The sequence below is a fragment of the Lepidochelys kempii genome, chromosome 19 (genome assembly GCF_965140285.1).
Source record: "Lepidochelys kempii isolate rLepKem1 chromosome 19, rLepKem1.hap1, whole genome shotgun sequence".
NCBI classification, from domain to species: Eukaryota; Metazoa; Chordata; order Testudines; family Cheloniidae; genus Lepidochelys; species Lepidochelys kempii.
Window position 1 is genome coordinate 19,761,844 of NC_136398.1, and position 13,870 is coordinate 19,775,713.

At 41.7% G+C, this 13,870-nt stretch overlaps 1 protein-coding gene across 4 annotated transcripts in view; it reads right to left on the reverse strand.

The window, feature by feature from the left end:
- The window catches only part of ZMPSTE24 (zinc metallopeptidase STE24), a 119,781-nt gene that overhangs the window by 26,747 nt on the left and 79,164 nt on the right, over positions 1-13,870 (reverse strand). For all 4 annotated transcript variants that reach the window (XM_073317423.2, XM_073317424.2, XM_073317425.2 and 1 more), the window contains 2 exons: positions 11,163-11,304; positions 688-848 (listed from right to left, as the gene is read on the reverse strand). In XM_073317423.2, the coding sequence (XP_073173524.1) occupies positions 688-848; positions 11,163-11,304 (303 nt within the window). The remainder of the gene's footprint in view (positions 1-687; positions 849-11,162; positions 11,305-13,870) is intronic.

Consider the following 13,870-nt stretch of genomic DNA (forward strand, 5'->3'; position numbering starts at 1 on the left):
TCCCCAAAACCTTTATAACTGGGGCAGACTGAAATCCACTTTTTTGGTTCAAGTGGGTTTTACAAATTCAGTTTGGTGGATTACATTTGCTATCCAGACTTTCTCAGGATGCAGACTTTGTTCTGCAGAAGAGGTCTGTTTCTCACCCCACCGCTGAAATATAACCAGGAGACCAGCCCTGTCCAACCCTGCCCCCTGAAGGCTCTTCCTGAATTGAAGTCAGGAATCTTTTTGCCAGTCCCTCAAGACTGGATAGGAAAACATGCTGCTGACTGCCTGGAAAAGATTTTTGAATGGGGAGAGAAGTAAATTTATAAGGTCTCCAGCTGAAGACAGATACAGGTGAGGGATATATCAAGATCTAACGAGGCAAGAAATGGATAGGAAGGTAGAACCCAGAACTTCTAAGGTGGAAAGAGAGCCCAACAGAGCTCTCAAGAGGTTTTTAGGAACCTCTAGCCAAGATTCTTGAGCTCCTGATGTTGCACCCATCCACAGCCTTGGAAGGTGCATTTGTACCAGTGTCTCAGAGATTCTTTTGTAAATAAATCATGAAGTTTCAAATGCTTTCAAGGTTTTGTTCTTACAGTTTCACAATCCTACAACAGAATATGGAGAAGATGTAAGGGAGAATCTCGCTGAGGGATCAGGCAAACTACATGACAGGAGAACAAAAATGAAGCTCACTTTGACTTTGGACTTTGTGTCATCATCTTCACCATCTTCTCCCTCTGAGTGTTCTTTGTTCAGTGCACAGTAATCTTCCAGGAGGGTGTCAAACAACACTATCCGCTTATTCTTGAAGAAGCCATAGAAATAAGCATTGCTATGGGAGGAACGCTTGGAACCTAGTGGGGGTGAAAATTCACATTAAAAACATACGTCAAAGTACTTTGTGTGCATTAAAATCTAACTGTGCAACCTTCTATTTAACAGTCTTTCAAGGGCATTTCCTTTCCACCATGAGATCAGTAGGCATTGATTCATGGCAAAATGCATTAAATCTCAGGTTGAAGCATATTTTTAGACACCCTGTTAGATTTGTTTAATCTATTTCTGTACTACATACATACTGTAGGGATAGATTTCTTTATCTGCAAAACCTATTATAGAGGCACTGAATACAACACCACAGTTAAGGCTGTGTTCAGAAAAGGACATAAAATATGGCATAAAATTTTCTCAGTAAGAAAACAGCCTTTAAATGTGGAATTTTATATAGTTTTAGCTTAGCACTATACAAAAACCAATGCATCACATTCAATGGATTTAAAAATAGCTAGCTGATATATCTCAAAAAGTAATAGCATATGGGGAATAGTCATGCAATGGGTACATTTCTATTGGGGTCTTACAAGGATGTGTTCTTGGTCCACTTCTATTTGAAAACTTTATCAATGATAGGGAAGAAAATATAAATTCCTTGCCAGAAAAGTTTGCAGATGACAAAAATTGGTGGAGTGGTAAACAAGAAGAATGGGTCAGTTCTACACAGCAACGTGGATTGAATTAGTACAGGTTAATGTAAGTCACACATCTAGGAACCAAGAAGTTAGGTCACACTTTTAGGATGGAAGACTATCCTGAAATGCAGAGACTCTAAAAAGGACTTAGGGGCCATAGTGGAAACCAACTGAATGTGAGCTCCCAGTGAAACATGATGGTTAACGGCATATCTGACAGTTGGATATATGAGAGTCGAACACTGAGCTAAAAAATATCAAGCTGTTATTACCACTGCATACAGAATTAGTGAGACTGTTACTGGAATATTGTGGCCCATTATAGTGTCCATAGAAGCTACAAGAATGATCGAAGGTCTAGAAAACATGCTTTACAGTGAGAGCCTAAAGAAGCTCAATCTATTTAGCTTATTTAAAAAAAGAGGTATTAAGAGGTACTACGCATAGGAAGAGGATTTCTGATTGTAAAGGGCTCTCTTGTCTAGCAAGCATAACACGATCCAAAGGCTGGAAGCAATAGCTAGATAAATTCAATCTAAAAATAAGTCATACATTTTTAATGGTGAGAGTAATCAAACACTGGAACAATTTATCAAAGGATGTGGTAGATTATTTATCACTTGGAGTCTTTAATCACAACTGGATATCTAAAAAATAAGCACTACCTCAACCGGAAGTTATAGGCTGTGCGCAGGGATCACTGTGTGAAATTCTCAGGCATATGTAATGCAGGAGAACAGACAAAATCATCATCAGAGTTCTTTCTTGGCCTTAAAAATCTATGAATTATGCCCCTTGAATTTTATATAGTTTTTGTTTAGCTCTGTGTAAGAAATATATCTCCTGTTAAAATTTGTCAGGAGAGTTTCTCATGTTTGATTGTTGGTGTGTATTTAAAACATTATAATCTATTTTACAAAAAAACTGGCAGAGGGAAATCTTGAGTAGATTAGGTACAGATACTTCTGAAAGGAAATATTTATGTATAAAAGACAGTTATAAAGCAAACTCCTGAACAGTGAACAGGAGATTCAACCAGAGCACTTTCCTTCTAGATGTATAATCCAACTCTGGTAACTATGATAACCAGTGAAAAAACAGTTATTGTGATCTTCAAGGGATGTGCTAAATTTTCCTTCCCTCCTGAAGGGAGAGTTTTCCTTCCTGTGCATAAACTGCAAGTGGCAGCTGCGTTGGAAGGAAGTTTGTAATCTTGAAAATACACTACCAAATTTAGAGCCTGACTACATGGATTCTGTGCTAGTATAACTACAATCTGTTGGAAACCAGTATAAAGCCATACAATTCCCTCGTATACCAGTTATATCAATGTAGCTTACTCCTGTACAGGTACAGAAATAAACTATACCAGTATAAGCACCTTCATACTAATACAACTGCATCCACACTATGATGAATGCTGATTTCACTAGTTTTATTATAAAAAGGCACACCCCAAACCAAAATAGTTCAAATTGGTACAAAAAACTATGTGTAGACTCAGCCTTATGTAGCATTAAAGAGGCTGTGATCACAAAATGAAAGAACCAAATACTTCTACACAATTAAATGTATCAACACTGATAGGAAGTACTTAGTGTGACAACAACAGGAATATCACTAGGGAATTAACTAGAGCAAAGGCAGCGAATTGCAGGGGACAGACCAGACATAACTCAGACTCAAAGTGTCACAAACATAACAAATGAAGGTATCACAGAATGTGAAAAGAACTATTTTTAAATTGCTGTGGTATATACCAATGTTAAGAGTCTGGACTGGAAGGACTGAAAATTCTTGAGTATGAGAAAAATTCTTCAATAGTTGCTATTATAGAAATATGGTGGATGGATTCATATGAATATTTAAATCCCCAGTTACCAACTATTTAAGAAGGAACAGGTGGGTAAAATTATAACAACATTACATAAGAGTTGGGTATCTCTATTTTACAGATGGGGAAACTGAAGAACAGAGAGGTGAAGTGACTTGCCCAAGTTGTCCAGTAGCCAAATGGCAGAGCTGGAAATACAACTCTGGTCTCCCGATTGTTCTAGCCATCAGACCAAACTGCCTGCATAAAAAGTAGCATTACCTGTTTTAGAGTTACTGCAACTTTGAAACACAGGCTTTTGACTGATTACTGTCCAGTGTTTTAACAGGTAAAGTATAAAATGAGATACTGGCATTTAACCTGGGTGACGCATGAAGATTTAGAAGAAATGGCACTGGAACAAAGTAGTAATTTAAAAAGTCACCTGGTCCAGGTGGTATATCCGCTAGCATGGGGTTTTTATACCCTCCTTGGAAGCATATGATACTGGCCATTGTTAGAGGCAGGATACTGGTCTAGATAGACCTTTAGTCTGAAGAAGAGAAGAGTGAGGGGGGATTTGATAGCAGCCTTCAACTACCTGAAGAGGGATTCCAAAGAGGATGGAGATAGGCTGTTCTCAGTGGTAGCAGATTACAGAACAAGGACTAATGGTCTCAAGTTGCAGTGTGGGAGGTCTAGATTGGATATTAGGAAAAACCATTTCACTGGAAGAGTGGTGAAGCACTGGAATGGGTTACCTAGGGAAGTGGTGGAATCTCCATCCTTGGAGGTTTTTTAAGGCCTGGCTTGACAAAGCCCTGGCTGGGATGATTTAGTTGGGGTTGGTCCTGCTTTGAGCAGGGATTGGATTAGATGACCTCCTGAGGTCTCTTCCAACCCTCATCTTCTATGATTTTATGGGTCTGATTTAGAATGGCAATTCTGGTACTTATATACATGGAAAAGATATGATAGTGGAGGGTTTTGCAACCTTGCTGACAAAGCCATAACAAGATGCAATGGCTGGAAGTTGAGTTTAGATAAATTCAACCTTTAATTAAGATGAAATGTCCTAACTGTGAGGTTAAACAAACATTGGAACAGTTTACAAGTAGAGGTGATGGATTCAGCATTGCTTGGAGCCTTTCAGACTAAACTAGATATATTTTTAAAAAATATACTTTTATCCAACTTCTGGGAGAAGTTCTGCATTCTGAGTGCTGGGGAGAGCTGGATAGTTGTGGGGTCCCATCTGGCCTTGGAAACAGTGAATCTATGAATTCCCATCATTCCCTCCCTTCATGGGCCTTGGGGATTAACACTTACAGCTCTGCATTAAGATAATGTCTATAATCAAATCTCATGTTTCATGGCTTCAGATGGTCACCAGCATTGGTCAGGAAGGTATCTTCCCCGGCCCACCACCAGTACACAAGTGGCCAGATATTCTCAATCTCCCTTGCTCTCTCCATTTTTTTTTTTTTTTTGGTGCCTTCCTCTGAAGCATCAGATTGGCCACAGCTGGAATGGAGACCAGATGGAGTGGGCAGTGCTCTAAGATGGTATAGAGAATCCTCTTTCTAGATGCTTGACTAGTATCTTGCTCACATGCTGAGGGTGATACTGATCATCAGATCTGGGGTCAGTAAGGAATTTTCACGTGGTCAGTTTGGCAGGGATCTGGAGAAGAGATGTGCATTTTTGTCTCTGCAGCTTGGAGTATGGCTCACCTGCTGTGATCATCTGGGCATATCTCATCTAATCAATCTCCTGTCACTGCAGGGGCCATGGGCACTGGTGGCACCTTGGTCTCTCCCTGTGGCACACACTTTAGGCTCCTGAGAACTGAAATGCTTTGGTCTAACTAAAGTCTTTGGACTTAATATAGAGGTATCTGGGTGAAAATTAATGACCTGTGCTATACAGGAGGTCAGACTAGATGATCTAATTGTCCCTCCTGACTTTAATCTCTATGAAATTAAGAAATTTGTTTGTCTCCATGTTTATACTGATGTCTCATATCTATCTCTTTACCACAGACAAATCTCCTTCCATCTAAACTAATGTTTCCATCCCCTTTTCTGGAATCTCCTAATGGACATCAAGCCATCAACTGAAACTTAACATGGTCAGAATAGAGCTCCTGATCTTTTCCTAGAGGCCCTCCCCTGCCCATCTCATCTCTAAATTAGTGAAGAGATGGTACCCTCATCCTTTCTGTCTCTCAAGCCCATAATCTTCTATTCATCTTTGACTCAGTTCTCTTCCACTGTGTCAAGCACAAACTTTTATTCTTAACTACAAAGCCCTTCACAACATAGCCTCATCTTCCCTATAATTTTATTGCACTGCCCATCAGGCCAGCCTTGATTGCCTGATTCACCACCTCTCCCACAGGCTACTCTTCAGCATGGAAGAAGCTTATGCATGATGTCACAGATAATCACAATGGTGCCTTCTGGCCTTATAAATTTATATAATTAATGCTGCAAAAGAGTTAAGCTGTTTGAGACCAAGGACCCTGATTACATTTATGCTGGCACACAACCACTTTAGAATAGCTATGATGACCTGACCTAACCCCTCCTCCCCTCCTATAGATGCAGCTATGTCTACAGAAGAATACGTTTGCTGACATACCTATTGTCTTTCTGGAATGTGGAGTTTCTATACCAATGAAAAAACCCCGTCTGTCATGTAGGCTGAATCTATGCTACAGCATTATGTTGGCATAGATACGGTGACATAGTGATACTGCTATAGTCTCCATATTGTAGACATACCCTAAGGCTCCTTTGCTATTGGGAAACTGAAATGACTGCATTTAAAATAATTTTTCCTTTTTTGGATAGTCCACACTGAGGACTAAATCTTTTTTTTATTTGCTACAAACAGAGAATTGTTCAAAAACGCTGTTTCATAAATATGTGGAGTAATTTTTGCTAGTTTTAGGAATGATTTAAGTCCAACTGTTGGAAATGCTCTACAGTCTGCATGGTTACTTGGATTGCCTTGAAATTTTATGTGCCACGTGGGAGTGTGGGGTTTTGATCAGTAACCCAAATTTGGGGTCATTTGAATCCGGGATTCCCAAGACAGAGTCCCTCCCAAAAAACAGCTTTTCTTAACGTTCACATATCTAGCAATGAATTTTTGCTCACAGAGATCAAAGCAGAGCTGAGATCACACCAGGGTCTCAGGTGCTTGAGAATTAGCCACCCACTAGCCCTGGGGGAAATCAAATTATAACCTTATTAGCTAAAGACTTTAGTTCTTCAGTTAGGAGAGGTACCCTCTGAAATGCTTGATGGCATGTCAAACAAATTACACTGAGCAAGTGCTGAGAGAGAGGGGCTAACTATCTGGAAAACTAACTCTACATTACAGGACCTGAATGACTCAAGGGAGAATGTACCAATCACTGAATCTGAATAAAAGGAGTACTTGTGGCACCTTAGAGACCAACCAATTTATTTGAGCATAAGCTCACGAAAGCTTATGCTCAAATAAATTGGTTGGTCTCTAAGGTGCCACAAGTACTCCTTTTCTTTTTGCGAATACAGACTAACACGGCTGCTACTCTGAATCTGAATAGCTTCCAGGCACTGTGAATTCAAATCCAACCCAGGACAGAATTCTGAAATAAAAAGAAAACGGGCTCCAATCTGTCAAAGGGTTTATTTTAGGGAAATGCAATCTGAAGACAGCAGAATATTCAGCAGGTAATTAAACTGTTTTTTGAGAAGAAAATAAGTTACACGTGCAAACGTGTAACTTCCCTGGGAGGGAAGCATGATTAGTGGTGGAAGAGCAGACGGGAATAGGGGGAGAGGGGGATGGGATGCAGTGAGGGGAAGAGAGGTGATTTGGAAGGCGATTAATGGAGGGGGAGGGTCAGGTAATGGGTGGGACACTGGGATGGGGGTCTTGGTGGTGACAGGAGGACTGGGGGAGAATACGAGCAGGGGCACCTGGGGGCCCCAGGACCATCTACGGGGTATGGTCCCTCTTCCTGGCTCTCCTTGTGATCTGAGAAGCCTGCCTTTCTGCGGGTGGTGGTGGGTGTGTGTCTAAGCCTGTCTCCCTACTCCCCCTCTGTAAACGAGGATCTGTGGGCCCTGCCCAGCTATAGGGGTCTGACTCTCCTTCTGATCCCAACATGTGAGCCATGATCTGTGGAAGCCCTGCTGCTCTGGGTGGGGAGCTTAGAACAGCCACCAAGAACACATGGCTGAAACTGGGAATGCTTGACACTGGAAACTCTCCAGCAGTGGGAAGGGGAGAAAAGAACACCGACTGACATGAATGCAGCAGTTGATGTTTCAGAGCTAATGTTTCGGGCTATATTCAGCTCCACTGGGTATGCTTTTTCAGCTAAGAACATCTCATTGAGATGAATGGACCACTTAACACCTGGGGAGGTTTAGGTTGGATATTAGGAAAAACTTTTCCAGTAGGAGGGTGGTGAAGCACTGGAATGCGTTACCTAGGGAGGTGGTGGAATCTTCTTCTTTTGAAGTTTTTAAGGTCAGGCTTGACAAAGCCCTGGCTGGGATGATTTAGTTGGTGTTGGTCCTGCTTTGAGCAGGGGGTTGGACTAGATGACCTCCTGAGGTCCCTTCCAACCCTGATATTCTATGAACACCTCTCTGAGCCTGCTATGCTGCTATGTGTTCTGGGTGCTAATTGGATTGTAAGGGGAGGATCACCCTGGAAACGTTGGCAGGGAATGGTGGGACAAAGGAAGAAGAAAGAGACTCAAACCAGTCTTCTCTTGGGGCTTGTCTACACTGGCACTTTATAGCACTGCAAATTTCTCGTTCAGGGATGTGAAAAAACACCCCCCTGAGCGCTGCAAGTTTCAGTGCTATAAAGTGTCAGTGTAAACAGTGAACCAGCACTGGTAGCTATTCCCCTCATTAAGGTTGATTTTTTTAGAGTGCTGGGAGAGCGCTCTCCCAGTTCCATGCTGCGACTACATAAAACATGTTAAACGTTTAACGTTGCCAGTGAAGACGTGCCCTAAGATGCTTAAAACTTTTGGTAACCACCATATAATAAAACTGTCAAGATTTCGGGACAAAGACAACGTCTGAGATTTCTCTCACTGGCCTTGTCAGCCACTACACACTGCAAACATTTCAAAGCATGACCATCATCCCCATTGCACTATAACAAGATGTACAGGAGGGGGAAAGGAGCACTGAGGAATCACCTAGCAACCAGTGGAAAGACCACTGGACTGGGACCATTTCTAGCTCTGCCACTGGTTTGCTGGGTGACCTTGGGCAAATCACTTCAACTCTGTGCCTTAGTTTCCTGTAAAATGGAGATAATGAAAAGTTCTTTGATATCTAGTAAAGAAAAGCACTGTACAAAAGCTAGGTCTTTTGATTATTACCTAGCCCAGTAGCCTATCAACTGCAAATCTAGGTAAGAGGCAAAACTACCTAAATGGCCACTGCTCCTAACAAAAACAATCTTGTTGTTTAAAAAAAAAAAAAATTAAATAGCAAAATACTTTGTTAATACAGAGTTAAGGTTGCCTAGTGACACCTTGTCCCTTTCCAGAACATCAAGTTCAGTAAAACTTACACTTCTGAAAATCAGGAAATACAAAGTTAAAGACGATGACCACACAATCTTACCTCTGCCTTCTTTGAGCAATGCTCCACAACACCCATAATACATACACACTCCCACTCTGCCTTGTATTGGACAGGTGCGACCTGCACTTGCCATGTGCTCAAACAAACACTGAGCCTACTGCCTTGAGAGAATACCACGCTTTCACTTCATATCCTTTTACAACTCCTTCACACTTGCATACAGGATGCCACAGAAATTTATTCTTTCCCCTATCCATCGTTAATCATCAATTCCCACTGGCCATTGCCAGCTCCAGGGGGGCAAAGTTAAGGTTGCATGGGCATTTACCTTAACTCTGCGTTTCCTGGTTTCAGAAGTCTGAGTTTCGCTGAACTCGACATTCCGGAAGGGCACGAATGATCAACAGGCAACCTTAACTCTGTTAAAGTTTTAATAAGACTGATTTAAACATTGAAAGCTCACCCGAAGCCCAGTGAAGATAATGGAAAGGCTCCCACTGATTTCAAGGCGCTTTAAATCAGATCTGAAGTTAGTACCATAGTTAATTAATAGGAAGAGCTGATACTGATCAGGTAAGGTTTGCAAACACTTTCCATTGTAAGCCTGTTTTTAGTTGCTCAGAACTTTGCCAAACTATAACCATTTGGGCTAATTTTTTCCATTTGTTCTCTTTACCTCAGTCTAATGTTTTGTACCTTTCAACAATTCAGCTATTTCCAAGAATTATGTTGGGAAAAAATAGGTAGTTTTGCAAATGTTCACCTTTCCCCCCCAACTATTTCTTTAAAGAGCTCCAGTGCCTCAATGTGGCATGTGAAATTAAAATTTGGATGGATACTCTTTAGGTCAGAGATGTGCTTTTTGCTGTCTCCATGAAAACTAACCTGTATTTGGCCTCTGAAAGTTGTCATTCACACAAGATGAGCAGAGCCTATTAGAGGCTCATTGCTGAAATTATAGACCTTTTTCACCAAGCACGTTCCCATCCCCACAGCTCCCTCTATGGCAACTCCACGGTACCTGCTCCTAGACTCTAGAGAGCCTTACATGGCTCTAGATGGGATACAGGCAAAACAGGAGCTGCAAAATATCCTTTTGACCTAAGAAAAGGTGCATTGTGCTGGAAGTTAAGAGACAACATGGGTTCTAGTCTAAAGGCTTCCTTAACAATTCTATGAATTTCACAGCCCTTATTCTTAAGCATGGCATCATATCCTACAAAACATGCTAATATCATTCACCCCATTTTGCAGACGTAACACAAGGTGGCATCTGGAAGAGTCATGAATAGAACCCAAATCTCATACATTGACCACATTGCCTTTCTGAATAAATGTGCCAAATCTATGTGCCTTGCTGCACTGTCTAATCACTAGACCTGACCCCTCCCTCCGCCCCTCAAAACAAGAATAGAACCCAGGAATCTTAACTTACAATATTCTTCTAATAAATAGTTGTGAAAAACCACTGGCAAAAGGATATCATACCCTCTTCTAGCGGCAGGTCCACACAGAAGATAACAGTATACTACTACTAACTGTTACTCTCTTAGCTCAAGTAGTGGAGATCTGTGCTGTGAAATAAAGGTCTTGGATTCAGGCAACTGATGACGTGTGGGACTGATATGTTTCCACATGATGAATTTTCAGAGGGTTTTAAATCTAGGAAAGCATAGATTTTTGTATCTTTTCAATGAATGTTAAGGGTTGAAATGTCAAATGCTTAAAAGTTAGGAAATCCCGGAATGAAAGTTGCTGGGTAACCTTAATTTGACTTCTTTGTGCATATGAATTATGGCATTGCCTTTAATCATGATGGAAGAATTTCATCCATCAGATACCTGCTTCAGCGACTGTAGAAAATGGACATTTAATGAGGCACAGGGTTGTGAGAGGATTTTCCTTTGTTTAATGCACTGAACTGGGACCCAGAAGGCCTGGTTCTATTCTTTGCTCTATGACATACTTCCTATGAAACGCTGAAAATACATACACATGGGGGGCTGGGGGTGGGGGTGTGTGTGTGTGGGTGGGTGTGTACACGCACGCGCCTGATTTAAGGTTGCACAGACAACTTTCATTCTGGCAACTTTATTATAACTTTACTAACCCTAAGACACAAATGTGCCTTCATAGAAATAACTAGAGCACATGCCCTCACCTAAAGCATAGGAGCTGGCAAACTTAAATAACCCCCCAATCAATAAAACTAAAAGGAAACTAAAAAGTAAGGAGTTTATGAACTGCATCTGTGTGTTTACTTAAAAGTCTCACCTTCTACAACATAGACCTTAGTCAAAGGAAAGTCAATACTTTTTGCCATCATTTCAATTGCTTGTTTGAGCTCTCCCTCAGGAAGTGGAATGAATTTATCAAACAGAGGGGCAATGTAGTCTGCGTATATTGTGACAAGAACCTGCAAAGAAACAGAGGTGTTAAAACCAGGCATAGAAAAATTCTTGGTAAACTAGACCAAAAGTAAATCTTAAAACTTGAGAATAATATTTGCAGCAGAAGGTGACATTAAGGAGCCATTCCCTTAGAAGAGGGACTGAAAGAAGACCATGCAGAGAACAAAATGAGACACTGAAAATGAGACCTGTACGCACTACAGCAAAAGTCTGCAGTCCTTAAAGACTTCCTCTGATTGGAACCACTGACTAGTCAAAGCTTAGCTGCAACCGTCCTTTCAATTTTTTTTTAAAAGGCAATGAAGTATTCCATTATTCCTCCTCTTACCATTCCACACGACACTCTCATTCTTTAGCATAACACCTTTACTCTGAAAGCATGAAGGGCCACGGACGGAATAGCTCAGTGGTTTCAGCATTGGCCTGCTAAACCTAAGGTTGTGAGTTCAATCCTTGAGGTGGCTGTTTTGGGATCTGGGGCAAAAATTGGGGATTGGTCCTGCTTTGAGCAGGGGTTGGACTACATGACCTGCTGAGGTCCCTTCCAACCCTGATATTCTATGATTGTCAGGTTTCATGGTGCTCCCCACTGCCAACATTTCAACTGACAGGGGAACAAGCCTCGCAGGTCTGGTGAGCACTTTTCTGCCTCCAGCCATAAAACCAGGACTCTTTCAAATTTAAGACTTTAGAGGCCCAAGTGCCCCAGAGTGCCAACAAGCTGGAAAAAATATATATTTTTCTTTTTAAGGCAAGAAAAGGAGGGTGGAGAGATGAGGAAGAAAAGGGCAGGGTGTCACCATGCCTCAGTGGGTCACAACTGAGAATGCCAAATTCAGGACAAACTGCTGAGAAATAGGGAAGACACCCTCCACAAACTGGTGGTTATTCTCCCATAAGATATACCAAACCAGCAACATAAGTAAACTTCTGTTTCACCACACTGGCTAACAAGAAGTCAGAAAAGCAGTCTCCTTAGGCATTCCAGTCCTTATATCACCACCAAAAACACTAGACTTAATGATGAGTGGTTTTTTAAACTCAATTTCATCAACTAAAGGGTTCTTCTGATCCCAAAGGGCCAGACACATACCAGGTCAATATACAATTCAGATCTCACCCAATAATCATGCTTAATTAGTATCTAATATCTAAAGGTTTATTTATAAAAAGAAAGGTAAGAGTTAAAATAGGCTAAAAGTATGTAACAATAAATGCAAGGTTCTTGGATCAGGCCTGTAGCAATGATGGAATAAACTGCTGGCTTGTTCAGTCTCTGGTTGCTTTCAAATCACTGGAAGGTCCTCAGTCCCTTGGTTAGAATGCTCCCATTAGTATAAGTTCATAGTCCAGAGATCAGAGCAGGAAAGAGGCAAAATGGAGATGTTTCCAGGGCCTTTTATAGCTTCCGCCAAGTGAAGGGAAACCCATTGTTCTAGTTTGTGAAAATTACAGGTAACAAGATGGAGTTTGGAGTTACATGGGCAAGTCACACGTCCATGCACGTTTTGCTTAGTCATAGAATCATAGAAGATTAGGGTTGGAAGAGATCCCAGGAGGTCATCTAGTCCAACCCCCTGCTCAAAGCAGGGCCAACCCCAGCTAAATCATCCCAGCCAGGGCTTTATCAAGCTGGGCCTTAAAAATCTCTAAGGATGGAGATTCCACCATCTCCCTAGGCAACCCATTCCAGCGCTTCACCACCCTCCTAGTGAAATAGTTTTTCCTAATATCCAACGTAGACCTCCTTCACTGCAACTTGAGACCATTGCTCCTTGTTCTGTCATCTGTCACCACTGAGAACAGGGTTTGGAGTCACATGGGCAAGTCACATGTCCATGCCTGCTTTGCTTAGTCATAGCAGAAGCCATTACCCATACTTTAGTTAGAATGTCCTCAGGAAAAGCCCATTAAGTATAGATAGGCATCTTCCATGGTCCATTGTGAGTTAAGTGTTCTTTGATGGGTCACTCAGCAGGAGAGTGAGTTTGTGTGTGTGGTTTTTGGAGGGGGGTGAGGGAGTGAGAGAACCTGGATTTGTGCAGGAAATGGCCCACCTTGATTATCATACACATTGTAAAAAGAAAAGGAGTACTTGTGGCACCTTAGAGACTAACCAATTTATTTGAGCATGAGCTTTCGTGAGCTACAGCTCACTTCATCGGATGCATACCGTGGAAACTGCAGCAGACTTTATATACACACAGAAATCATGAAACAATACCTCCTCCCACCCCACTGTCCTGCTGGTAATAGCTTATCTAAAGTGATCAACAGGTGGGCCATTTCCAGCACAAATCCAGGTTTTCTCACCCTCCACCCCCCCACACAAATTCACTCTCCTGCTGGTGCTAGCCCATCCAAAGTGACAACTCTTTACATAATCAAGTCGGGCTATTTCCTGCATAGATCAAGGTTTTCTCACATCCCCCCCACCCCCATACACACACAAACTCACTCTCCTGCTGGTAATAGCTCATCTAAACTGACCATTCTCCAGGTTTAAATCCAAGTTAAACCAGAACATCTGGGGGGGGGGGGGGGTAGGAAAAAGCAAGAGGAAACAGGCTA